General features: G+C 44.9%; 2 protein-coding genes across 4 annotated transcripts in view; one reads left to right on the forward strand and one right to left on the reverse strand.

Moving 5' to 3' along the window:
* The window catches only part of MARCHF5 (membrane associated ring-CH-type finger 5), a 34,555-nt gene extending 10,868 nt beyond the window's left edge, over window positions 1-23,687 (reverse strand). For 2 of the 3 annotated variants that reach the window (XR_011559171.1, XM_070752421.1), the window contains exons 1-2: window positions 23,057-23,185; window positions 2,528-2,730 (exon numbers count right to left, since the gene is read on the reverse strand). Coding sequence is in view for 2 of the 3 variants with exons in the window: in XM_070752421.1 (XP_070608522.1) it covers window positions 2,528-2,730; window positions 23,057-23,100 (247 nt within the window). In the remaining variant the exon portion in view is untranslated. Of the gene's footprint in view, window positions 1-2,527; window positions 2,731-23,056 lie in introns of all 3 variants that reach the window. The other variant, XM_070752420.1, reaches the window with a different exon arrangement.
* A 48-nt stretch (window positions 23,688-23,735) lies between these two features.
* CPEB3 (cytoplasmic polyadenylation element binding protein 3) overlaps window positions 23,736-24,871 on the forward strand; it is a 110,043-nt gene continuing 108,907 nt past the window's right edge. The window contains 1 exon segment of the mRNA XM_070752415.1: window positions 23,736-23,813. The gene's annotated coding sequence lies outside the window, so the exon portion shown is untranslated.

The raw sequence follows: 24,871 nt of genomic DNA on the forward strand, positions 1-24,871 counted from the left end.
GAGGTAGAGGAGGAAGCGGATCGGCGCTCCGCCCCGCCAGGGTTCCTCTCCATGAGGGCGTCCGCCGAGCTGCCCGTCTTCAATTCACCGTCTCACCCGGGCTCCCGATCCTGCTGGGCGGCGGGATCCTGCTCGACCGCAGCCGAGCTTTCCTCGGCCCCCTTTGGCCCCGTCGCCTCCTCCCCGCCTGCTTTTCCTCGCCAAGCGCACGAAAAAAAAGAGAGAAGGCTTCTGCCAGAAGCCGGGTGACGGCGGAGGAGCTCCGAAAGCCGGAGAAGAAGAGTCTCGCAGGCGGGGAGGAGGCGACAGGGCCAAAGGGGGCCGAGGGAAGCTCGGCTGCGGTCGAGAGAGGAACGGCTCGGGCTCGCCGCAAGAAAAAAAAGAGAGAAGGCTTCTACCAGAAGCCGGGTGACGCCGGAGGAGCTCCGAAAGCCGGCTAGCGGCTTTCCCCCCCGCAAGAACTCTTGAGAGGAACAGCAAAAAGGCCACTCAGGCGCGTCTCCTGAGGGGAAGCCAGCATGGCGAGCGACGGAGCGGCATGAATGGGCGGCCACAAGGGCGCTCTGGGTCCCGGACGCGCGCGCGTCCCCGCCGAGTCTCCCCGCCGCCCAGCAGGATCGGGAGCCCGGGTGAGACGGTGAATTGAAGACGGGCAGCTCGGCGGACGCCCTCATGGAGAGGAACCCTGGCGGGGCGGAGCGCCGATCCGCTTCCTCCTCTACCTCGACGGCGGCCGGCGTTGCCTCATCTTCCTAGGCTCGCCACCCTCCCACGCGCTCCCGAGGCCGGCGGGGAGATCCTTCATGCCCCTGCCCGCCGAGTGCCCCAAACGGCAGGATCCGCTCGGTCGCCCGCGGCTTTTTTCCTGCGGACTCGCCCCGCCGCTCTTGCCCCCGCCTGGAGAAGATGCACTTGCGCGGGACTTTGCTGCTCCTCTCGCTCCTCCTCAGCCGCGGGGAGAGGCGGGCATTTGGGCTGGCGGCATTGGGCTTGGTGGAAAGTCCGGGGGCAGCTGCAGCAACTCCCCTCCCGTGGCTGCTGTTGAGGCGGCAGCGGCGGCAGTCTCCGGCGCGCGGCTCTCTCTCCATTCTTCTCTTTCCCCCTCTCGGGCGCCGAATGCGGCGGCGGGAAGAGGAAACGAGCGCGAGCGAGCGAGAGGAGGGGGGGGAAGCCCAGACGGGATGAACCGTTTCTTGGGTGGCGCGTGTGGAAAAGGGGAGCGAGGGGCCGGGCGGGTTGAGGGAATCAAAGAGGGGTGGGGGTGCTGCTCTGAGGCGCTCGGAAAGAGTTTTCGGAAGGCTCTCGTGTTACGGCGAAAGGGCGTGTGGAGAGCCTGATGTTGGCCAGTAGGCTCGTGTTTCGACCTCCCCAGGCTCCAAAGGCTTCCCTGGAGCCAGAGGAGGATTAAAAACTCTCTCCTCCATTCCCCCGGAGGCTCTCTGGAAGCCAACCCTCCCCCCCACAGCCTCTGTGCAAGCCAAAATTCAGATGGCTGGCACACACATGAACGTTGGAGCTGAGCTAGGACAATGGCTTGTGTGCCAGCAGATATGGTTCTGCTTGCCACTTGTGGCACCCATGCTATAGGTTCACCATCACTGAATTAGAGTAATATTCAGCTGCTGGATTCTGAAAGGAAACCTCAGTTTGTAGTATTCCTTAGGCATAGAAGCTGGCTGTGACCTAAGCCAGTTATTGTTTCTTAATTGTAGATTGGAAAGTTAAAAAAAAATCTATCTACTAACTTGCATGTGACAAGGCTGATAAATTATCATGCATAACCTTTAATGAAGATAATTTCCTGCAATCGATTGATTTGAGATAATAATGATAATAAAGTCAACTGCAAAACTCAGTTCTACTTGGAACAATTTACATCCTGTGACAATATCTTTTACACCATCAAACAACAATATCTGACTATCCCGGTCTTGGGGAAATTCTTGAGGGAGTATTTTGAATAAAAATACCAAATCCAGCATAAACATCTGGTTAGCAGTATGATCAACAATAATAGCTGCCCCGAGTCCTTCGGGAGTGGGGTGGCATATACGTCCAATTAATTAATTAATTAATTGGATTAATTAATTGGATGTATATGCTGCCCTACTCCCGAATGAATTAATGAATTCATTAATTAATTAACATGTATGAAAATGGGCAGATTTCTGTGTGATTTTTTTCTTCAGCATAATTCCATATTAAGGAAGCAAAATGATTTATAAGCAAACACATGTAATGTTGACAGATTAGAAACAGATATATCATACTTTAGATAAATATACTATATCTACTTTATTACTGACTTCTTCTCTCATAATTCTTCCCTGATGCCATAAACCACACTCAAGATCTCATATAGGAGATATAAGTGTTAATGGAAGATCTCATATAGGAGATATAAGTGTTAATGGAAAACCCTAAAGCTTCCCACACCATATCAAAACTTTCAAATACAGGAGAATCATACTTAAAATCTTGGGACTGAAACAGGTTTTTCCTGTTTCAGACAATATGTGTGTCTTACCTAACTTTGGAAATACTATCAAGTATTCTGCATTGCACTGTGGACAGGCAACTCGAGCTGTACTGTTTCCTCTTTGCTTTTCGTCCACCCAACGCTGTAGACATGTTTGGTGAACCCATTTTGTAGAGCCTCGACATCTGCACGGTCTCACCCATTCTGCTGTTCTGTCATCCTCATCGGTTGCAAAACAAACCCAGCAACTTCTGTAATTCAAACACAAGTCTTACCTCAGTTACAATTACAAACATTACGTCTCTATACTTTGTTAAAAAAAGCCAGTAACCAAAATTTAACCTAGAAGCATCTTAATGTTTTATTCATCAAAGAACACAATAAAAATACCAAATGAAAGGATCACATCTTTGATTAGTATTTGGAGTTTTATTTACTTACTTACTTACTTATTTGATTCATAAGTCACCCTTCTCACAGACTCGGGGGGGGGGCTTACAAGGATAAAAATATAAACAAAGATAAAAACAGTGCAAAACAATAAAAAGGTTAAGAAAAATAAAAAACCCAAGTACAGTGATACCTCTTCTTACAAACGCCTCATCATACAAACTTTTCGTGATACAAACCCAGGGTTTAAGATTTTTTTGCCTCTTCTTACAAACTATTTTCACCTTACAAACCCACCGCCGCCACTGGGATGCCCCGCTTCTAGACTTCTGTTGCCAGCAAAGCACCTGTTTTTGTGTTGCTGTGATTCCCCTGAGGCTCCCCTCCATGGGAAACCCCACCTCCGGACTTCCGTGTTTTTGTGATGCTGCAGGGGAATCCCAGCAGTGCAAAAACGGGCGCTTCGCTGGCAACGGAAGTCTGGAGGTGGGGTTTCCCAGCGAGGGGAGCCTCAGTGAAATCGCAGCATCACAAAAACACAGAGGTCCAGAAGTGGGGTTTCGAGGACTTCGGTATTTTTGCGATGCTGCGATGCTGGGATTTTTGCGATGCTGCAATTTCACTGATGCTCCCTTCTGTTGCCAGCGAAGCGCTCGTTTTTGCGATGCTGGAATTCCCCTGCTGGGATTCCCCTGCAGCATCACAAAAACACAGAAATCCGGAGGTGGGGTTTCCCATGGAGGGGAGCCTCAGGGAAATCCCAGCAGCACAAAAACGGGCGCTTCGGCTGGCAAAAGGGGTGAATTTTGGGCTTGCACGCGTTAATCGCTTTTCCATTGATTCCTATGGGAAACATTGTTTCGTCTTACAAACTTTTCACCTTAAGAACCTCGTCCTGGAACCAATTAAGTTTGTAAGATGAGGTATCACTGTATAAACACAGTCAGTCATCCTTCTTCACACTCCTAGCCGGAGCGAAAGCTATCTCTTGGCTCCAGGCCTGCTAGCATAGATGTGTTTTTAACACCTTTTGAGGAGAGTGGGGGCAGTATAAATCCCTGGAGGGAGTTGGTTCCAGAGGACTGAGGCTGCAACAGTGAAGGTTCTTCCCCACAAATCCGTCAGTCAGCATTGTTTGGCTGACAGGACCTGGAGAAGGCCAACTCTATGCGACCTAACCGGTTGCTGGGACATGTGACAGTCCCTAAAATAATCTGGTCCAATGCCATGTAGGGCTTTATAGGTGATAACCAACACCTTGAATTACATTCAGAGACCGATCAGCAGCCAGTGCAGCTCACAGAGTGCTGGACTGATATGGGTGTACCTAGGTAACAACCATTACAGCTCATGTGGCTGCATGCGGGATTAATTGAAGTCTCCGAACATTCTTCAAGGGTAGTAGAGAATGTAGCCCCAAGTAGAGTGCCAGTAGAGAATGACTGTCTCTTCCCTGATGTTATGGATCATGATGGTTTTTTTAACATCCAGATTATTTCAATCCAACCCATCAGAGTAAAGAGGAAGGGAATGTTGTGGTTCCCTTCTACTAAAAAGATACATCTGGTAGGACTAGAAGGGCCTTCTCCATGGTGGTACCCTCCCTTTGGATCATCATCACTGTAAAGATGAGACTGCCACTCTGGCACTCTTTCACAAGACCCTAAAGACCTGGTTTTGCCAATGGGCCAGAATGGGATGGAGTTCATCAAGTGGTTTGTTGACTACTTGTTATTGTGAAGGGGGTGGGGGTTATTTTTACTTTTTATATTATGCTTTTTATTATTTGTAACCCATCTCAAGTTATTGATAGTGGGATGGATGGATGGATGGATGGACAGAGAAACAGATAGACAGATAGATAAAGCAACAAAGCTAATGCAACAATATTGCATGTGAGATACTGTTTTCAGCATCTGCCATTGACTTCCTTCCCAACTCTAAATTAATGGCCACAGCCATTAGTCAAAGTCATAGTTTTGACTTCCAATTGTTTGAACAATGCTCTGGGATTACAGTGGGTATGTAATGGGTGCTTTGTGACTCATAAAGCATTTCACAAAATATTGCATGACCAATCCTATGGTAATATGACCATGATCTGAGGGTTTGGCAACCTGTTCATATTTACAACTAGTTGCCAAGCACCCTGCAATCATGTGAATGGTGTTTGCAATCTCTCTGCTCATTTTATTTTCCCAGAAAGTCAACGGGGAAGCCGTCAGGGAAAGTTGCAAGCTGCTGACATCTGCCATAAAGCTGAGATTCCATCCTGGCAGCCGTCTGAAAGCAAGAACTGGCTCCTGGGAGAAAATTTCAACTAAGAGGGAATCTCAGGTCTATGTGGAGCAAAAGGGTTGTCTATGGAGGAGCGGGGAACTCCTCTGGCAGGTTGCAGAAATGGAGGCCTAATCCCAAAGATCTGATCTCTGTTCCTGCAGCTTTTTGGAAGAATTCCCTTTTATGTATGAAAGAGAGTTCAACTTGGCAGGAAACATTTTTCTCCATCTGCATAATGACTCTGTAGATAATTTAACAAGTGCAAGCATCAGGATAGTGGTCACCGAATGCCAGATGAGCATTTCACTTTGCTTAATAATCAAGATTCTGATTCCAATTTTTGTCATAAGTCAACTACTAATTGTAGTTTGAAAAGGTAGCCTGGAAGTGGAATGAATTGCTCCTCATACAATCATTTAGCAAGAATATAGGACATATAAGGCATTGCTCAAAGGCAGTAATGCGAACCTTTTTTGGTTCACGTGCCAAAAGGGTGTGTGTGGATGTGCTAGCATGCGTACACGTGCCCACACCCCTTCCCTCCCCCACATATGCACACTCTTCCTGTGCTATCCCTGCGCATGAACACACAAACCCATCCCCGTGCATGCACACAGGCCTCACTAAAGCCTGAGATGTGAAAAAATGGGCAAACTGAAAGTTCGGAAAAAGGGACTTCTGGTTTGCTTGTTGGGCTGTTTTCTGCACTCTGGCGCTTCAGAAAGCTTCTCTGAACTCTCCAAAATGCAAAAACAAGCAAAGCCGGAAGTGTGTTGTGCAGTTTTTTTGCACTTCCGGAGGGCAAAACGGCCTTCCCCAAGGCCAAAAATCAGCAGGCCAGCACGTGCATATATGCTGGAGCTGACATAGGGCAACGTCTCGCATACCCTCCAAAAGGCTCCGTGTGCCACCTGTGGCACGTTTACCATAGGTTCACCATCACGGCTCTAGATGAAATTTGTCAGAATATGTCTCTTTTTAGAGCTGCTATATTTTGAGAGATTTGACAATATTCAATACTATCAAATATAATGTCTCCATGGATTCCCTGAAAGAAAGAGGATTGAATATTGTTTTATAATGATTCCAGTCTTATCAGAGTCAGCATTTCCCACTAGTAACAGTGAGAAATAGTTGAGTCCATGATTCAGCAATGCAGTGCACCATATGACATGGCTTTCTTCTTCCCTCCTGTATTATTTAATATCTGTGTGAAATTGGTGAAATATAGATTTGGGATGAGATATCATTACGTAATACTATACAAGTGATAATACTCAGTTTTACATTGCCACTTCAAGCTAAATTGGATACAATGTGGAGATTTTATGCCTAAGGCTGGAAGAGACTAGATGGCGCCAAATCTCGCTTGGTGCACATGGACATCTGAGGATGTTATGTTATCTGCCCTCTAGAAATGCTGAGTAGAAGACATTGAAGAGATCATTAAAGAATACCCAGTGAAACTTGGGTCACATAAATATAAATAAACAACCAACTGAAAAGCATCTCTGATTCTTTGATTAATTTATCAGTTTCAATTTAATAAGCTTAATATGTTTAACTTTATTAAATTTTAACTTAAATTGCTCTGAAATTCAAATCCATTGTTTAATAACAGCTTTAGCCTTCTCAAATTCTAAGAATAATAGATGTTTGGGTGAGAAGTGGATTACATATAATAGTCGTCCGTCACTTAAGGCCCCTAATTGTCAAATGATATTAACAAGAGGAGCCAAGTTAAACCCTATCTGAACAAATAAAATTACTAGCCAAACGTTGGCTTCAATTCTGAGTAGCTTGGCTCTAGTCTCAAGGTTGCATTAAGAACATATCCAGGGTTAAAAAACAAACAAACACATCTTAAGAAATCTTGTTGTGCTTTTTGAAGTTGGCATAAGCACTTAAGGGTACATCATACAATAACTGTGTAACTAATTCTGCAGCAAATCATTCGATGGCAACAGGAATAAAGTTGCTTCTATGCATTTAATGAAGTCTTGTAAACATTTGCCAAACTTTGCCAAAAAAAGAACTTAATTTAAAAAATTAACTTGCTCTTTGTCATAGTTGTCTATATGTCACCTTTTATTCTTGGTGATGTTGGAAAGCATCATGAATTCTGTTTTTTGATCGCTAATGCAACTGCATCTCTCTACAGCAAAGGTGTCAAACTGGCAGCTGGGACCAGATGTGTCATGTGCAGCCACACCCATCCCCGCTCCGCAAAGGCAAAAAAAAAAGTGATACATCACATGACGTGATCAAGTTTGACACCCAAGCTCTACAGTATCCAATGAGACTATTAAAACCCTCTTGGGTCAATGACAAAATAACGGTGTCCTTAAGCATAAACCAAAATAGGTAATTTTTTAATCAATATTGAGGGGCATATACCATACTTCCCTGAAAATAATACATGTCCCTATAATAAGGCTAATTAGCCTTTTCAGCGCATGAGCTGAAATAAGCGGCCCCCCCAAAAAAAACATGTCGACCTCAACTACTTCACAGGGGAAAAGGGGGGGGGAAACATGCCAGGAGCCGTTCTTTTTGCAGCAGGCACATTTTGCCGGGAAAGCAAGAGTGAGAATAAGTAAGAGGTGGGTGCGTGCACACCTTGCAGGACTAGCTTGGCTCCTCTGGGCTCTGCCTATGGCAATTTGAAACACATTCCTGCCTGCAAGTAAGAGGTGGAACCACTCCGGATCTGGATGGAGAGAGGCGCCCTGCTGCAACATATCCTCCAAAACGGGGAGTCGCCAGGGGTCCTGGACGGACAGACGTTGTAGGTCCGTGAATCAGGGCTGGCGTGGCCAGTGAGGGGCTATCAGAATCACTTGGGCCTTCTCAAGGATGAGCTTGTGGATCACATCTGGGAGAATTGGAATTGGAGGGAAGGCGTAAAGCTGCCCTTGAGGCCAAGGGATTCTGAGTGCGTTGGTCGCCTCTGCTCCCGGGGATGGGAACCTGGCGAAGAATCGAGGGAGTTGAGCATTGGCCTCGGTCACAACTAGGTCTAGCGATGGGTGGCCGAACCTGAGGTACAGTGTTCCCTCGATTAGCACGGTCTCGATTAGTGCGAAACGCTACAACACGGTTTTTCAAAAAATATTAATTAAAAAATACTCCACGGTTTTTTTGCTATACCACGGTTTTTCCCACCCGATGACGTCATACGTCATCACCAAGAGTCACTTCTCTGTCTCTTTCTCTTTCTTTCCTGTCATTCTGTTTCAATCATTTTCTTATTTCTCTTTTTTTCTCCACTTTTTTCTATCATTTCTCTCTCTCTTTCTCTCCCTGTTGCCGGCGTGGTATATGAGAGAGAAAGAGAGAGGCAGAGGTCGGGCGCATTACCGGGAGGTGGAGGCGGCGTGGGAACGCTGGGTGCCGGGGACACCGAGGAGGGGGTGGACGTGGCCTCTCAGCTGCAGAGCCGAACAAGGGCGGAGGCAACGGCGGAGTCCGGCGCTGGGGCCATGCGGGGCCGCTCATCCAGGGGGGCGTGGACTGGCAAGTCACCCTCCTTTCTCTCTCTTTCTCTCTCTTATACCACACCGGTAACAGAGAGAGAAAGAGAGAGAGCGGAGGGCACCTTGCCGGTCCACGCCCCCCTAGATGAGCGGCTCCGCATGGCCCCAGCGCCCAGGGCAACGGGGAAACCCCATCTTCGGCTCCTCGCTGCTTCCACGCTGCGGAGCAGATCAGCTGTTGGGCGGCTGAAGGAACCTTCCCTTGGTCTTCCCGCCGCCCACACGCAACCTCCACCATCTGCGCATGTGCGGCCATGAAAAAAATGGGGCGCATGCGCAGATGGTGTTTTTTACTTCCGCACCACTATAACGCGGAAATCGATTAGCGCGGGAGGTCTTGGAACGTAACCCCCGCGCTAATCGAGGGATCACTGTATATTTGCTGAAACAGAGCCGGATGAAGGCTCCACTCTCCTGGGTCTAGAGTCGACCGGGAGAGCCAATCCGCTTGTACATTGAGGACTCCCGATATGTGGTCGGCCTTTAACGACTGAAGATGCCTCTCTGCCCAGAGACCCAACTTCAGGACTTCTCTCATCAGGGCCTTGGACCTGGTGCCCCCTTGTCTGCAAATATGACTCTTTGTGGCTATATTGTCCGTGAGAATCAGAACATGTTGATCGATGATGTGCGATTTGAATTGTTTGAGGGCTAAAGACACTGCTCTCAATTCCAGCCAGTTCATAGGTCTGTCAGCCTCCTCTGCTTACCACGTGCCTTGGGCTATCAGGCCCTGGGCATGGGCTCCCCAGCCTGATAAGCTAGCATCCATGGTGATGGTGAATTGGTCTGGACACCTGAAGGGAGATCCCTTGTCCAGGGCAGAGGAGATCCACCATGTAAGGGATCTTAAAACTGTGGATGGGATGATGATGAATTGCTGTTCCCTGATCTCTGGAACGATAACAGAAGCCATTGGAGATCTCTGGCGTGAAGATGGGCTCAGGGGATAATGCCAATGCAGGATACCATCTTTCCCAGAGAAGATAAGGTAACGATGGAAGTCCCTGATCGTATTTGGGAAATGAGCTCCTTAATACTGATTTTTCTCTCAGTAGAGAGAAAAATCTGAGAGAGATCTGAGTTAATGATGGCTCCCAGGTGTTGAATAGAAGTAGACGGATAGAGCTGACTTTTTTTGAGATTAATGGAGAAACCATGATCCTATGGTAATGTTGAGGTCTGAGCAGGTGCCCTCTTTAGAGGCCCCATGAATTAATATGTCATCCAAATAGCATAAAATATGAATGGGCGTGGCTCGGATGTGAGCCGCCAGGGCTCCTAGGAGCTTAGTAAAGACTCGAGGAGCCGAGGAGAGCCCGAAGGGCATGGCCCTATATTGATAGTGCTTGCCCTGGAAGGCAAAGCGTAGAAATTTTCTGTGACCTTTGGCAATGAGAATATGAAGATAGGCTTCTGTGAGATCCAAGGAGACCATAAAGTCCCCCGAATGGATAGCGGCTAAGATGGATGACAAAGAATGCATCTTGAATTTCCTATGCATCTTGATTCAAATTTTTAAGGTCCAAGATGGCTCTCCATCCTCCAGAAGTCTTAGGGACCATGAAGAGGATGGAGTAGAAGCCCAGACCTCTTTGGGAAAATGGAACAGGTTGGATAGCCCTGATTGACAACAAATGTTGAATAGCTTCCTCCATTCGGATATGAGATGGGGAAGACCTGGGGGATGGGCATGAAATAAAACGTTTAGGAGATATGGAAATAAACTCCAACTGAAGGCCCCATTCCACAGTAGCAATAACCCAGGGGTCCTTACAGGAATGGCGCCAGCTGGAGGAGAACCAAGCCAGGCGCCCCCCTATGGGAGTGGAATGAAGCTCACCATCTGGGCTTTCTGGAAGCTCTGGTCAAGGAGGAACCTCTTTGGTAACAGGAACTTCTACCCCTGGGGTTTCTGCCAGCTTGAGAGCGAAAACGAGGGGAATACTGACCTGAGTCTCTTTGGAAAGCGAACCCTTGATCCTGTTGACGATTGGGACGTCAAAAGGGTTGAGTTTTGATGGCCTTCTTGTTGGTGGGCCCCCAAACTTTCTTTTTGTCAGCGGTTTCAGTGAGAAGGGGATCCAGGAGGTCGCCAAATAGGTGATTGCGCTTCAAAGGACCCATGGCTAGCTGCCAATTTTGCCTCACTCCTACCTGCCACAGGCGCAGCCATAGAAGCTTTCTGGCTGTTGTTGAGGCCACTACTGACCTGGCTGCAAATCTTGATGATTTCAGGGTAGCATCAGCTACGTATTGGGCTGCTGCAAAAACTTTGTTAAAATCCTGTTGGCCTCGTAAATCATCAAGGGGGATGTGCTGCTGGAGCTGTTGAAGCCATAAAAGCACAGCTCTAGAAAAGAAAGATGCTGCTCATGAACTCTTGATGGCCCAGGTATCCACAAGGAAACATCTTTTGAGCATTTGCTCTAAGCGTTTGTCTTTGGGTTTCAAAACCTCCTCTGCTTCACCTGGCATAGCTGCCGCAGAGTGTAGAATCTTAACAGGTTCATCAGGTTTAGGACAGACAAGAAGATCTTCATGAGAAGAGGAAAGCTTGTATAATTTCTTGTCCTTGGATGTGGGGTTGAAGCCAAAGGCTGGATGGTCCCACTGTTTGAGCAGAGCATCTTTAAACAATTTGGGCATTGGAATGACCTCTTTGTCTTCCTGTTCTTCCATGAAGTATGGTAGATTTTCCTCAGGAGGATCTGTGGAAGAAGCAGACTGTTTATCTTGCCCGGCTAAGCCTGTAGAAACTCTTGCCTTAAATAGAAGAGATTTGAAAAGTTGGAATGGAAAGATCGCACCCGGGGCTGGAATCTTAATTTGAGATTCCTCATCTTCTGACAGGCGCTGAAAAGGGTCATCATCATCCTCTACGTCCACATCCTCATTCTCATCCTGGGAAGAATCTGAATCCTCATTAATTGGAACTCTGTAGGATGAGAGGAAACTCATGGGCCGGGGAGCGCGTGGAAGGGGACGAGTGAGAAAGCACATTGATAGCCAAGAGCTTGGCATCAACGACTTTAGACAAGGCAGAAAACATAGATTGGAACTCTGGAGGCAGATTAGTAATGGTTGCAAGTAAAGATGGAGATTCCCTGAAGGCCTGGGATGGGTCTGGCTGGGAGGGATCACCCATAATATCTGGCTCCTCTGGACCTAAGCCCCATAAGTTAGGTTGGGGTCTGTTTAGGTTTGGCTCATCCAGAGAAAGCACAGGGACCCCAGAGGGAGGAAGGTTAGAAGCCTCTGGGGGGGTCAGGGCTAATGTGCACTTGGGCCCGAACCTTTAAATGTTTAGCTGATTTTTCATGCATTCTCTGCAAAGCTTGGTCCCTTCTCTTCTCAGCCCTGGTAGGTCATTATAAGGCCTCCCGAGGAAGAGGCCTGGGGGATATTTTCAATTTCATCACCAGTAGGCCTAACCACTCTGGGATCTTTAGATGTGCCTCTCTTGGGAAATGAAGTCATGGCCTGAACAAATTACAGGTACAAGACTTGAGCCAAAATCTGATGGGAGAAGCTTCAAGGGCAACGTTCCCAAGATGAAGGGGGCCCTGCTCCTAGGCCCAGGAGCGTCTGCAACTCCGAGTCAATCTGGTCAGTACCAGAGTTCGTGCCAGGGAGTGCAGAAGGACAGGCCTCGCTAACCTTAATCAAAAAAGTAAACCAAGGCACACTGGTTTGGAGGCCTAGCCAGGGAGAAAAAGTCTGAGGGACTCAAAACTTACTCCAGGGCTAAGCGGCAGACTTACTGGCGCCAGACGGGACGCACGTGGGCGATCTGCAAGGGCCGACAATTACTGGGTGCTGAGGGCCTTCGCGCCAAAATAAACCGCTCCGAGAATTTTAAAAAACGGAGGGAAGTCTAAAGTCCTGGGGACAACAAACAGTCCCATTCCGCAAGAGGAAAGAAAGCCCTTTTTTTGCCTTTTAAAAACAATGCTTAGCTTGCCGGTAAACCTCCTGGCTGAGTAGATTTACTTGTAAATGCAATCCGGCAGCAGCGCGAGCAGGGCGCTTACTAAAAAACTGCAAGAGCCGCGCCGCGGCTTCTCCCTCGCGCCGAGCCCAGTAAGACTGGCGTACAACCAAGGCAAGCTCTAGTAAAGGACAGAAATAAATTTTTACTTATCTGAATAGAAAGAAGGCAAATGGAAGGTGTTTTGCGAGAGGAACGAGCCACCACATGTCCTGCTGGATCGCAGGACTGAGCGAATTCTGGGGAAGGGGCGGATCCAGCAGGCTTTTTAAAGACTAGGCTCGGTCCTCGACAGATTGGACAGCGAGCAACCCATGTGACTGCTGGACCCGCTCTCAGTATGGAGAACATGGTAATTATAGTTATATAACTATAATTTCAAATTATTTTAAACAAGAGGGAAAAGGACATATTCATTACTTTTTTTTATCTTAATAAAAAGTAATAAAAAAGGGAAAGGACGTATTTATTACTTTTTATCTTAATAACTCACAGTTAAGTCTTGATGCCTACTTCAAAAAAAGTGGAAGAAAGGCAAAACATTGGAATATTCTTGATGCAACTCAACAGACTAAGAGGGTTAATGTTCATTTGAATGAGAGCAAAAATAGAAGCATTAGTGGATATGCACTTATCAAATAAGAATAAATAATACATACAGCAAAACAATGGATGGATCGCAAAAGAATTGTATAATTACTTTTATAGTCTTAAACCTTTAGCACAATATGAATAAATACAATGATAGTAAAGGATTACTTTCTGTCAGATGATTTATCTTGTTATTGATATAACAGAAAGATAAATGAAGGTACTGAACCTTAGGTCTTGTCAAATTTTCCATTTTCTTGTAATGAATAAAACATTACTTTTAGCTAGTACGGAATCAGACAACAACCTAAAACAGAAGCAATTTGCTATGTCAAACAAAACACACTATCTAAAAAATCAGCTGGTAGCCCTTACTATCTCTTAACAAAGCTACAAAAAACTTTCATGTTTTAAAGTTCTTGGATATGGTTTATTTATTATATCAGTATTGAAAAAAATCAGGTTTTTTAAAATTCCGCCCCAGTTCCATCCCAGACGCCTAATGGACCCAGAGGGCTTTCAGAGGGCGCTTGGGGCTTTACCGGATACACTCATACACAGTTTGGCAGAGTCTCTTGCTGCGGCATGGAATACGGCTGTAGCGCGGGCTCTTGACCAGATTGCGCCGTTGTGACCTCTCTGTGGCACTAGATCCTGGAGAGCTCCCCGGATGTTGAAACGCCAGAAGAGACGTCTAGAGAAGCGATGGAGGAAGAGTAAATCTGAATCTGACCGAACACTTGTAAGAGCTCATATTAAGACTTACAAAGTGGCGCTCAAGGCAGCAAGATGTGTGTACCATGCCGCCTTGATTGCATCAGCGGAATCCCGCCCGGCCGCTCTGTTCAGGGTGACCCGCTCCCTTTTCAATCAGGGGGGAGTTGGGGAGCCCTTGGAGAATAGTGCCGAGGACTTTAACTTGTTTTTCACTAATAAAGTCGCTCAGATTAGGACGGACCTCGACTCCGATTGCATAGCAGTGTCGGCTGACGAGTCAGTCGAGGCGACTGGGGCCCGTCCTTGTCCATCTGTCATCTGTCTGGGAGGAGTTTGACCTGGTGACACCTGATGAAGTGGGCAAGGTCATTGGAGCTGTGAGTTCCACCACCTGTTTACTGAATCCGTGTCTCTCCTGGTTGGTCTTGGTCAGCAGGGAGGTGACACGGAGCTGGGTCCAGGAGATTGTCAATGCTTCTCTGATGGGGGGTCCTTCCCAGCTCCCTACAAGCAGGCACTTACCCCCTCCTCAAGAAGCCTTCCCTGGACCCAGACGTATTTAACAACTATCGTCCAGTCTCCAACCTCCCATTTATGGGGAAGGTTGTTGAGAAGGTGGTGGCGCTCCAGCTCCAGCGGTCCTTGGAAGAAGCCGATTATCTAGGCCCTCGGCAGTCAGGATTAAGGCCCGGCTACAGCTACCTCTCAACAGCTTTCGATACCATCGACCATGGTATCCTTCTGCGCCAGCTGGACGGGTTGGGAGTGGGAGGCACTGTTTTACAGTGATTCTCCTCCTACCTCTCCAGTCGGTCACAGTCGGTGTTAGTGGGGGGTCAGAGGTCGACTACTAGATCTCTCCCTTGTGGGGTGCCTCAAAGAACGGTCCTATCCCCCCCTGCTATTCAATATCTACATGAAACCGCTGGGTGAGATCATCCAAGGGCATGGGGTGAGGTATCATCAGTATGCTGATGATACCCAGTTATACATCTCCACCCCATGTCCAGTCAGTGAAGCAGTGGAAGTGATGTTCCGGTGCCTGGAGGCTGTCAGGGTCTGGATAGGTGTCAACAGGCTCAAACTCAACCCTGACAAGACGGAGTGACTGTGGATTTCGCCTCCCAAGGACAATTCCATTTGTCTGTCCATTACCCGGGGGGGGGGAATAATTGACCCCCTTGGAGAGGGTCCGCAACTTGGGCGTCCTCCTCGATCCACAGCTAACATTAGAACACTTAGTCTCAATTCTATGTAAATAATCTACAATACTTGTTGTAGCACTAAACTAAAATGTGATTTGACATTCTCTATCAGTAACACTAATCTGCCACTCTTCCTCGGAACCTATCACAGTTATTAATTTACCTTGTCACTAACTTTTCAGAAAAAATAAAGGTGAGATAATATGCCTTCTTAAATTAATCCTGCTTTGGGGAAGGTGATCTTCTTTTAATAAACATGTGAAGAAAGATTCTAAATGCTATTGACAGCACAGTCTTGTTTCACCTGTTATGTAAAAAGCTTAGAACATTTATTTTCTTTCTCAGAACAGACAGCAATGTCCTATTGTATCTAAAATAATCATATTATAAAAACTGAATTCTGTTTGTTTACATATGGAAACTATTTAGCACTTGGAATAATTTCTCTGTACATTCCTCTTCAAAATAATTGCCATATTTAAAGAACAAAAAAGGTTTCAAAATTATTTTTGTATTTTGTACAATAGTTATGTGGTAATTAGCTTTAAAAATAATAGAGTTGAAAATGGCATCCTAATATTAACCTAAGTACATTAAAAACTACAGAAAATGAGATACAATCATTTATTTTTAAAATTGAATTGAAATACTGTATCTACTATTCTACAATAACATGACCTGGATTATCATGGTGTGATGCTAATATATTTAATTGTCCTAATTATCTGTCAGATTAGGGATACATCTCACTAGTCCCAAAATTCTAAATAGAAAGTCAGTATGTTTTTCCTGTTACATAGCACTGTGCAAATACTGCAAAATACTGCTCAGCCTCTACAAACATTGATAGAAACAGATGAAGAATGATTCTTTAATGGCAGAGAATGACAATGCACATTTAATTTAGTGCTGCTACATGAGAAAATTCTATGAATAAAATAAACCTTAAGTGATTGCAAATATGTATATGGTACAGATTATGAATTTTTCTAGTGAAAACATGCAGTGCATAGCTTTTAAAATTCACATAACTTGAAAGGAAGAGTGCAACAAATAGAGCAGTCAGAATCCTTTCAAATGCCACCCAATGAATGGCCTTTCCCGTTGGAACGCACTGGGTAAGGTTTTGTCTTCACCTCTGGCTAAATCAAGCCTGGTCTTTCTTTTTTTGGCTGCTTCTGTCACATCAAATTTGGTTCCATGATGTTTTGTTTTTAGGCGCTTATCTTTCTGAACAACAGACAGAAGAGTTCTAAGCCTTTTTACGTAATTGTCACAAAATTCCTTTGGGATGAAAAAATGCAAAGACAAAAATATGCAGAGCATGTTTTCCGGAATGTTTTCCAATTAATTTATCAAAGTAGCCATCGGACATGACTGAATTTTGTTTTGTTAAGTAGAAACCTGTTGCATCTATTTGTATGTGTTCTGAACCATTTCCCTTCTGGACACAATAGGGTTTTATTCTGATCTTTTTTTGGTCCACTCCCAGCTGAATCTAATATAATCTATTTTCAACCTTTATTTTTATTGTGGGGGGGCAGTGACTTTTAACTTTGGTCCTGATTTGTTTTTGAAAAACAAACAAGAATCCCAAACCCCTTTGTATAATTTTGGTCCATGTTCTGCTGAGCTGTGAAAAAAGAGAGGCACCAATGTAGTCTGACTGGCTATGTGCCATCAAGTTGGTGTCGACTTTTGTCATCCACATAAATCTGGCTCTCCAGGAACTTCCCACAGTGCACTCATCACCACAGCATTGGAACGTTTCTCCAGAGACCTATATACAGTACAATGTACCCAAACTATGATAATTTAAGCCAGGTCATTTGTGATTTAAGTGAAAAACCTGGGCTGTTCCATTTTTAAACTTGGCTTTCCATAATACTGTCATTCCCCCCCCCCCCAACACTGGATCTCAAAAGTATCAATATTTCCCAACCTGCTGCTTTAAAATACAGTGATCCCTCGAGTTTCGCGTCCTCGAGCATCGCGAAAGGGCTATATCGCGAGTTTTCAACCCGGAAGTAAACAACACCATCTGCGCATGCGTGCCCTTTTTTTTCTATGGCCACGCATGCGTAGATGGTGGTTTCCCCAGCTGGGAAGCAATAAGAGCAACGGGGTGGGCGGGGGAAGGCCGGGCGGCGCGCGCGCGGGGCCCGCTTCCCAGCTGGGAAGCAATAAGAGCAACGGGGTGGGTGGGGGAAGGCCGGGCGGCGCGCGCGCGGGGGCCGCTTCCCAGCTGGGAAGCAATAAGAGCAACGGGGTGGGCGGGGGAAGGCCGGGCGGCGCGCGCACGGGGGCCGCTTCCCAGCTGGGAAGCAATAAGAGCAACGGGGTGGGCGGGGAAAGGCCGGGCGGCGCGCGCGCGCGGGCTGCTTCCCAGCTGGGAAGCAGCGAGAGCAACGGGGTGGGCGGGCGAAGGCCGGGTGGCGCGCAGACAAGCGGCAGCAGCGAGGCAGCGGGGAAACCCCAATCTTTGGCTCCTCGCTGCTGCGGTGGAAGTAAAAACACCATCTGCGCATGCGCAGATGGTGTTTTTACTTCCGCACCGCTACTTCGCGAAAAATCGATCGTCGCGTGGGGTCCTGGAACGGAACCCTCGCGATGATCGAGGGACCACTGTATATCTTTCATTTCATAAGGTATCAAAGGGAATACCAATGCCTGCACTATTCTGATCTTTATAGAAGAGAAACAAGATAGCCTACGAATTTATTTCCAAAATCCTCATTATTGCTCTGCTAAGTGTGTGTACATACACATACATATATAATGCTATTACAATATCAATGTGAAACAGTTAACATAGAATTGCAACTTCTGTAAGAATTGCCTACCTAATATTAGAAGGATTATTGGTTCAGAAAGGGGGCTAATGATGTCTTATGTTTTTGAAAGTGACTCGAGGATTAATGGAAAGCATCTACCTTGAATGTCATATGGAAAAAAGATATAAATCGCCATAATAAAAACAAAACATATGTTATATCCCAAAGATACTATGTAAATTGAAGCTATGTTTTCATCAAATTTGTCTAAATGCTCATGAAGCATCTGAATGACAAATGAAAAAAAGGATGCATAGAAAAGTTTTAGGAATTGGAGAATGATGACAATGTTCTTACAAATTGACTAAATGTTGATTTATGTTTTAAAATTTCATTCTTGTACAGATTTAGAAATGTTAGATTCTATTAGACATTGAGACTCATGGGACACAATATTAAACTAGATGTAGGAAGTCTCATATTCTTATTTGGCACAAAATTATTAAGTGGTGTCCTTCAACCAACCATATATCCCTAGAACTACCTTCATATTTGAAAAGTAAAGCGGATGTGAGAAAACAAAAGCCGTGAGACCTTGAATGAAAAGTTTCATACCAAAATATTAAATAAATATTTCAGTATTTTAATTATTACAATGCAATATAATTATATTATATTGCTTATTGTAAACCAACACATTAAATAACAGCTATTTAGACACATTTCCCCCCATTTCAAAATCTAACATTGTCCAATTAAGAGTTGTTTTAAGTCTTAGATATCTGATACTGTTTAATACAGCATCATGGCTAAAAATGAACTTTTAAGATTTTTGTATACTTCTATCAATAAATAATTTTTTAAAAACCCTTCAGATTATACATTTTTTATCATTGCTTTACATAGGGAATAACATTAAAAGTGCAAAACAGTATTATTGAAAGCCCCACAATATTACTATACAGTGGTACCTCTGCTTAAGAACACCTCAACTTAAAAACTTTTCTAGATAAGAACCGAGCGTTCAATTTTTTTTGCCTCTTTGCCTTTTTCCAGGCTCCGGTTCTTAAGTAGAAAATGGTTCTTAAGAACCATTTTCTACTTAAGAACCCAAGCCTGGAAAAGGTTCCCAGGAAATTTGAGAGCGGCATGAAGGCCCGGCAAGTTTCCTGCCATTCCCCCTTTAATCCCGGCCTTCTTGGGCTTTTCTGGGCTGCCAGAGGAGCCTTTCGGTAGTGCTTAAGGGGGCTTTGCAGTCCAAAGCGAACGGAGCATTTTCCTTTCTCTGGGCGCTGGGAGAGGGAATAAACCATTTCGCTGTGGTGACTCCCTCGCGCTGCCTCCCACACACCCAGAGTAAGGTTGCCTCCTGGAGTGTCTGAGCGCCGAAAGGCAAAAGGGGGTGCTTTGCCCTGGCCGGATCAACTTAGCTTCAGCCAAACCGAGGAGTCACCACGGTGAAGGAAAGGTACCGACTACAAAGCGAGTGAGCGAGCAAGAGAAGAGGGGAGCACCTCAGCATGGGAAGGAAGACAAAGCAGGTAGCAGCAGCAGCCGCCTTTTAGTCAAAGGAGCAGGAGGTTCCTCCCTCTCGCCTGCCTGGGTTTCTCTCTCTGGCACAGTGTATGGGAGGCAGCCTCGCGCCGGGTGTATGGGGAGGCGTGTGCTCCTCCCTCGCCGCCTCAGAGTCCCTCTTTTTTTAAAAGACTTAAAGCTTTGGATTTTTTTGATTTCCCTCACCTCACGTTCTTCCTTCAGCAGCGACTGTCGTCCTCCTCTTCTTCCTCCTCCTCCTACCCAAATTCCGAGCTTTCATTTCTTTCCCGATGGATTTGCATGCATTATTTGCTTTTACATTGATTCCTATGGGAAAAATTGCTTGTACTGTACTTACAAACTTTTCTACTTAAGAACCTGGTCACGGAATGAATTAAGTTCTGAAGTAGAGGTACCACCGAATATTCATGCTCTCTTTAGGAAGCAATTTATGGTGACAGTTTATTATAAAGAAATAATATTTCTCCAATTTCTACTATATTTCTACTAAAATTCTGTTTACAAAACTTGTATTTTGCTTTTGGCTTACTTCATTGTTTATTTTTTCAATACATGAAAAAATAATCTAAAACAAACATAATATGGTTATTATTTATTTTATGTACACCGAGAGCATATGCACCAAGACAAATTCCTTGTGTGTCCAATCACATTTCGCCAATAAATAATTCTATTCCATTCCATTCTATCCTATCCTATTCTAATCAAAGACCAAAATGAACTCCTAGAAACTACATGTCCATTTTCACATATATTTTGTAGAAGTAACAGCGTTGGCACAGCGTTCAATATTTTTTTAAAACTTCAAGTCTGGTCTATGCTACACATACTCATTAGGGTATAAAGATCACTTGCATTTAATATAGGAATTAATATGGAAGTACTGCTATAGACTTCAGCATAGCTATTGCATATGTTTTACTTTTGCTTGTTAAAACTTATTTTTTTAAAAAATCCTTACTATTAATAAAAATGATATACCATCCTTAAACTATTTTTACAACTAAACTTACCGGCCGCAAACTCATTTATCAAGCAGGTGTCTATGGGATGTCCATATGATGAGCACAATTTTATTTTTCTGCTCATAGTCCCTAATACTGACATTTCTGCTTTGATCTTGATAATAATACTGTATAGCTAACATAATTAATAGCCATTCATAGCTTTATCTATGACTTTAACTGGTTTTCCTTGCTGATATCATCCAATTATAGAAGTTAGACACAAATATTTACTATAATAGTTTGTATTATATTAAAATGATATTTATACATAATTTAAACAGTGTATAAAACTTCAATACATCAATCCCTCAAAAGTATTTTCCTATATTTTGTCAATTTTATATACCACTTTGGAATACAGTATAGGATTCTCTCTCCTACCACAACTGATCCAACTGAAAGAGATTTTTAATTAATCAATGCTCTGAAGCAGTGAAATATCAAAAGCAAGAAAATCATAGTTCTTTGGTTTTGTTCATATACCTGACCCAATCATCTGATACATACAATTATTATTATTACTAATATTACTATTATTACTATTATTATTATTATTTTAATTAGATTTGTATGCTGCCCCTCTCCAGAGACTCGTAGTGGCTCACAACAACAAAACACAGTTACAAATCCAATAGTTAAAAACAGTTTAAAACCCTTAATATAAAAACAGTCATACACCCCATACAAACCATGCATAAAACGAAATATTATTTTTATACATTGCTGATAAAAGGGAAGCCACCATAAAAACTGACCCCATGATAATGATAGATTGAACAGACTAACAGAAGAGTCAGATATCTAATATAAGTTCATACAATTGACCCAATCATCTGATACATACAATTATTATTATTATTATTATTATTATTATTATTATCATCATCATCATTATTAATTAGATTTGTATGCTGCCGCCTCCTCCAGAGACTCGGAGTGGCTCACAACAATAAAACACAGTTACAAATCCAACAGTTAAAAACAGTTTAAAACCCCTTAATATAAAAAACAGTCATACATCCCAGACAAACCATGCATAAAACGAAACGGCCGGTGGAATCAATTTCCCCATGCTTGACGGCAGAGGTGGCTTTTGAAAAGTTTGTGAAAGGCAAGGAGAGTGGGGGCAATCTGATCTCTGGGGGAGTTGATTCCAGAGGGTTGAGGCCGCCACAGAGAAGGCTCTTCCCCTGGATCCCGTCAGACGACATTGTTTCCACAAATCTCACTGGCACAAAAGATTTGTATTTACTACCAATCCTAGATATAAAATGTATCTGTACTCTGAATTAATTTCTATTGGCGGGGGGGGGGGGGGTAACCTTAGCAGGTTCTTAGGATAAGCTGCCTTTTTCTCCCAGTTTCTCAGCATGCAACTTCTCCTGCCACTGTAGTACCAAAGTTAGAGACCATGAACTTCATTAAACTTTGTGAAAGTAAATTCCATACAGACTGACTTAACATTTATTTGTTTTGCATCTCTTTGTACTAACATCTGATGCCCAAGCTTACAGCCTAGTTTAATCAATCCAAATCTGTAATTGACTCTAACTGCAAAATTTTCAACCCTATTTTTTTTACAGTGATCAGTGATCACAAAACAAACGCCAAGGTGCTGAGGTGCTGTGTGTCGTATAATCATATCAAGCCTCTGAAGCAATCAGCGCTGAAGGTTAATAGCAAAAAGGAAAGGAAGGAGTTCCACATAAGGCTCCATTATCCAAATTAAGTTGAATCCATTAACTTCCTTATTCCTAATTAAAATGAGGGCAAACAATCATCAGATTATATAAATATGCTCAAAACATTGTATAAATATAGTCATAAAATCAAATCAATACCATAAACGAACCAATATAGCTGCCCAGAGTCCTTCAGGAGTTGGGTGGCATAACAAGTATGTATGTATGTATGTATGTATGTATGTATGTATGTATGTATGTATGTATAAATATTACGACTTTTAAGCTGCTTACGGTGCAGAACGCCAACTCATTTCAAAACTAGAATACTGTACAGTATTCGTCCCCAGTGGAGAGGAGTGAATAGGTCGGAGGTGTCATTCATTTCTGCTCTTGAAAAGATGTCGCAACCGTAACAAATTACAAACCGCGGGTCTCTTTTTTTCTTTCTTTCCATCCCTCGCTTTCTCCTAAAATAAGCACTCCTCTATACTTCTACCGGCCCTTTATTCCATAGGGCTCTCTTCTGTCTTTCTTTCTTTGACTACTATGCCGCCCAATCCCGAAGAACTAAGGGCGGCTTACAATAACATAAAAATGTACAGTTTAACAATAAAGAAAGAAGTCAAGTACAAATTAAAACAATAAGCCCCAGTTAAAACCCATACATATCGTTCGATACAATTTGTGGCCATGTCTCTCTTGGAGGGAAGGGGGCATTCCCGGAGGCTTCCTACCCCCCCCCCCGTGTTTCTCTGCCCCCTCGACGCACCTCAGCAGATCACCCGAGTCGCCCGTTATTCGCCGCGCACCCCCCCCTGCTTTGCTCTTGGCTCTCTTCTCCTACCTGTCCAGGGTCTGCGACACTACTAAGCCCGTCTGTTCCGACATCCTCCCCGGGTGCGGGAAACCGGGGGCTCGGCTAAAACAGCGCCAGCAAAACCACTCTAGAAAGCAAGGGCGGAGGCTGCCAGGGAGGAAGGAGGGCAAAAGAAAACAAAAAAAAACCACAACAGCCCACAACCCGGAATGGCCGCCGGCCCCGCTTTCCCCTCGCGGCGATAAAAGACGCCACGGAAGACGGGCACCCCTCACAAACTGCCAAGCTTCGGCCGCCAGCGAACGAGCGCGAGAGAAAACGAAAAAAAACGGAGTGAGGGAGGGGAGGGAGGGGGGTCAGAAAGCAAGGCCGCGGCCTCGGAACAGGCGAGAGACGAGAGGAGGAGGAGGAGGAGCGAGAGCCGCTGCGCACGCGCCGGCTCTTACCTCACAGAGGAAGCGCTGCCATGCTCGGCTCGCTTCTCTCCCTCCCCCCTCCCCCCTTGCTTGTAAGCGAGACTGCAGTCCGAGACCAAGTCACCATGGGAGATGTAGTTCCCGCTCCTTGCTACCCGTGAGGGGATTTAAATCCCCCCCTTCCTTCCATCCATCCCGCCCGCCCTTTTTCCTCCGCCTTCTTCTAACGGCGCGCGCGTTACGGTTGCTCTCACTCCCCCCCCCCGTCCTTAAAAGCCGCAGCTGGGTGTGTGAGCGCGAGGCGGGTGGCATTGTTTTTTGCCTTCGGCTGCGGACGCGGCGAGATGGCTACGCTCGCTGCGGGAAAGGTCAGCACCCCTCGCCCCTGTCAGTTTCTCCGTGGGTTGGCTTTTCCCTTCGTTCGCCTTGTCTCGTTCCTTTCTTCGGGTGGGTGGGTGGAAGCGGGAACGAAAAGGCTGATTCGTAATGAGGTGTTATAAGGTGAATTGCACCCTGCCTCCCCCTTCTTCCCCACCCCGGCTTTCCTTTTCTTACAGGTTTTGTCTTTCTGTAATCGTTCTCCTGTTTCCATGTCTCATCCGCGATTTTCTTTTTTTAATTTAATTTAATTAATCGGGTGGATGAGGCAAATTTCTCTTTTTGGAAGATAGGATAACACTTCCGTGCTAGTGAGCCTATGTAATGGTGAATTGGGGGGAGACAAACCCTGTCAGAATTTTTCGGAAGGTTTAGGTTAGTGTTTCAGTGGGGTAACCTCATAGAAACATAGCAACATAGAATACTGAGGGAAGAAAAAGACCTCATCTTCCATCTGGTCTGCCCTTATACTATTTCCTGTATTTTATCTTAAAACATCATGTGTTTAAGGAAGAGCTTAATGGAATTTGACCTCTTTTCTTTAACCTGCATGTTGTTTGCAGAGATACATGAAATGGGGCAGAAAGAAGAAATATACACTAGGCAAGAAGGGTGGAACTTCCAGCTATTATCTAGAACAGTGGTTCTCAACCTGGAGTTCAGGACCCCTTTGGTGGGATTGAACAACCATTTCACAGGGGTCACCTAAGACCATGGGGGAAAAGACAAATTTCCCATGGTGTTAGGAACAAAAGCTTCTATTCTGGCCCCTTGGAACATACTTTTACAATCCAACCAATCAGGCATTTACAGTGGGGCTGTCCCTCTGATCTTCTTGCCAATCAGCATAAAGCTCTGTTGGGAGAATTGGCACTAGACTTATGGTTGGGGGTCACCACAAGATGAGGAACTGTATTAAGGGGTCGCGGTGTTAGAAAGTTGAGAACCACTGAAGAATGTGAAATCTTCCTCAAATTATATCAGGATGATGTAGATAAAACATATAGTACATAGCTGTGTGTGTGTCCTTGGTGAGCTCTGAGCTTGG

Source organism: Erythrolamprus reginae, chromosome 5 (genome assembly GCF_031021105.1).
Source record: "Erythrolamprus reginae isolate rEryReg1 chromosome 5, rEryReg1.hap1, whole genome shotgun sequence".
NCBI classification, from domain to species: Eukaryota; Metazoa; Chordata; class Lepidosauria; order Squamata; family Dipsadidae; genus Erythrolamprus; species Erythrolamprus reginae.